This window comes from Orycteropus afer, unplaced genomic scaffold (assembly GCF_000298275.1).
Source record: "Orycteropus afer afer isolate SDZICR_OR568_19922 unplaced genomic scaffold, OryAfe1.0 scaffold00766, whole genome shotgun sequence".
In the NCBI taxonomy this organism is placed as follows: Eukaryota; Metazoa; Chordata; class Mammalia; order Tubulidentata; family Orycteropodidae; genus Orycteropus; species Orycteropus afer.
The window spans coordinates 162,911-164,136 of record NW_006922353.1 but is presented as its reverse complement, the minus strand read 5'-3'; the positions used below and the strand labels follow the sequence as shown (position 1 = coordinate 164,136).

At 57.8% G+C, this 1,226-nt stretch overlaps 1 protein-coding gene across 1 annotated transcript in view; it reads right to left on the bottom strand.

Annotated features, from left to right (window-relative positions):
- Nucleotides 1-1,226, bottom strand: part of LOC103211639 (kallikrein-15) — a 7,482-nt gene that overhangs the window by 2,261 nt on the left and 3,995 nt on the right. The window contains exon 2 of the mRNA XM_007957617.1: nt 272-425. Within this exon, the coding sequence (XP_007955808.1) occupies nt 272-425 (154 nt within the window). The remainder of the gene's footprint in view (nt 1-271; nt 426-1,226) is intronic.

Genomic DNA, 1,226 nt, shown 5'->3' with positions numbered 1-1,226 from the left:
CCAAGGAAGGGTCGCTATGGGTCGGGTCCGACTCCACCGCACATAAAAACAACAAAGACAGGCCGCTAGACCCTTCCGGTGGCAGACGCTCAGGACCTGGGACCCCGTTCCCCCTTCTTACCCAGCGGCTCATTCTCCTCGACAGCCCGGGACACTGGGCCCCCTCCCACCGGAAACCCTGCAGCCCAGGCCCCAGTCTCCGCCTCCCGAGGCCCCGGGAGTTCCGACCCTCCAGCCACGCCCCCCGAGGACCCCGGCCCTGCCTTCCTACCGGCTGCGGCAGTGGGCTGCAGACAGCACCCACTGTGGGGAGATGAGGGACGCGCCGCAGTTGAAGCGCCCTCTCTCGAAGAGGGCCACCTGCCACGGCTGCGAGTGGGGCGCGCACTCCTCACCTTTCAGGACCTTGTCACCATCCTGCGCCCCTGGGGGAGAAGGCAGAGAGCATCTCTGGGGACAGGGGCCTTTTCCGCACGCCCTACCCTGTCCCCGTGCCCCAGCCTGGGAGACAGAGGAAGGGGAAAGGATCAAGGTCAAGACGTCCTCTGTGACTGGGGATGGAGACAAGGACACTGGACACAGGGTCAGACAAATGGTCCATGGGCAGCGGTCATTCAAGGTCATTCAAGGTCACTGACCTGTCACCAGCATCAAGATTTTGACCCCAGATTCCGGACATCTCAGCCAACGTCAGTGTGCTGGACACAGATGTAGCCACACAAGGTCATGGTCGCACACACACATATGCAGCCAGGCTGTCAAGCGGAGGCACATGTGTGGCCAGTGCACTTTAAGTGGAATTGGCTTGCATGTATATAGACTGCGTCTTCAGGAATCACTGCTCCTGTTCATGTGTGTATGGGGATTTGGACACGGAAGGCATGGGCGCACGTACACACACACACACATTCGCAGACTGGGACACAGAAGCTCAGACCCAGCGTTCACAGTCTCCAGTGTGGATGTGGACATCTCGGGTCCCACACAAACACAGGATCTGGACATACAGGATGGGGTCTTTAATAGGGAAAAACACAAAAAAGAAACAGCAATATGCACTCAGGTCTCCAAAGACGTTCACAGACTGTGAAGGTCTGTAAAACCCACCCACAGCTGTCAGGTCGACTCCGACTCCTAACAACCCTGTCAGACAAGAGCAGAACTGTCCCCACAGGATTTTCTCAGCTGTAATCTTTACAGGAGCACATCATTGGGTCTTTCTAACT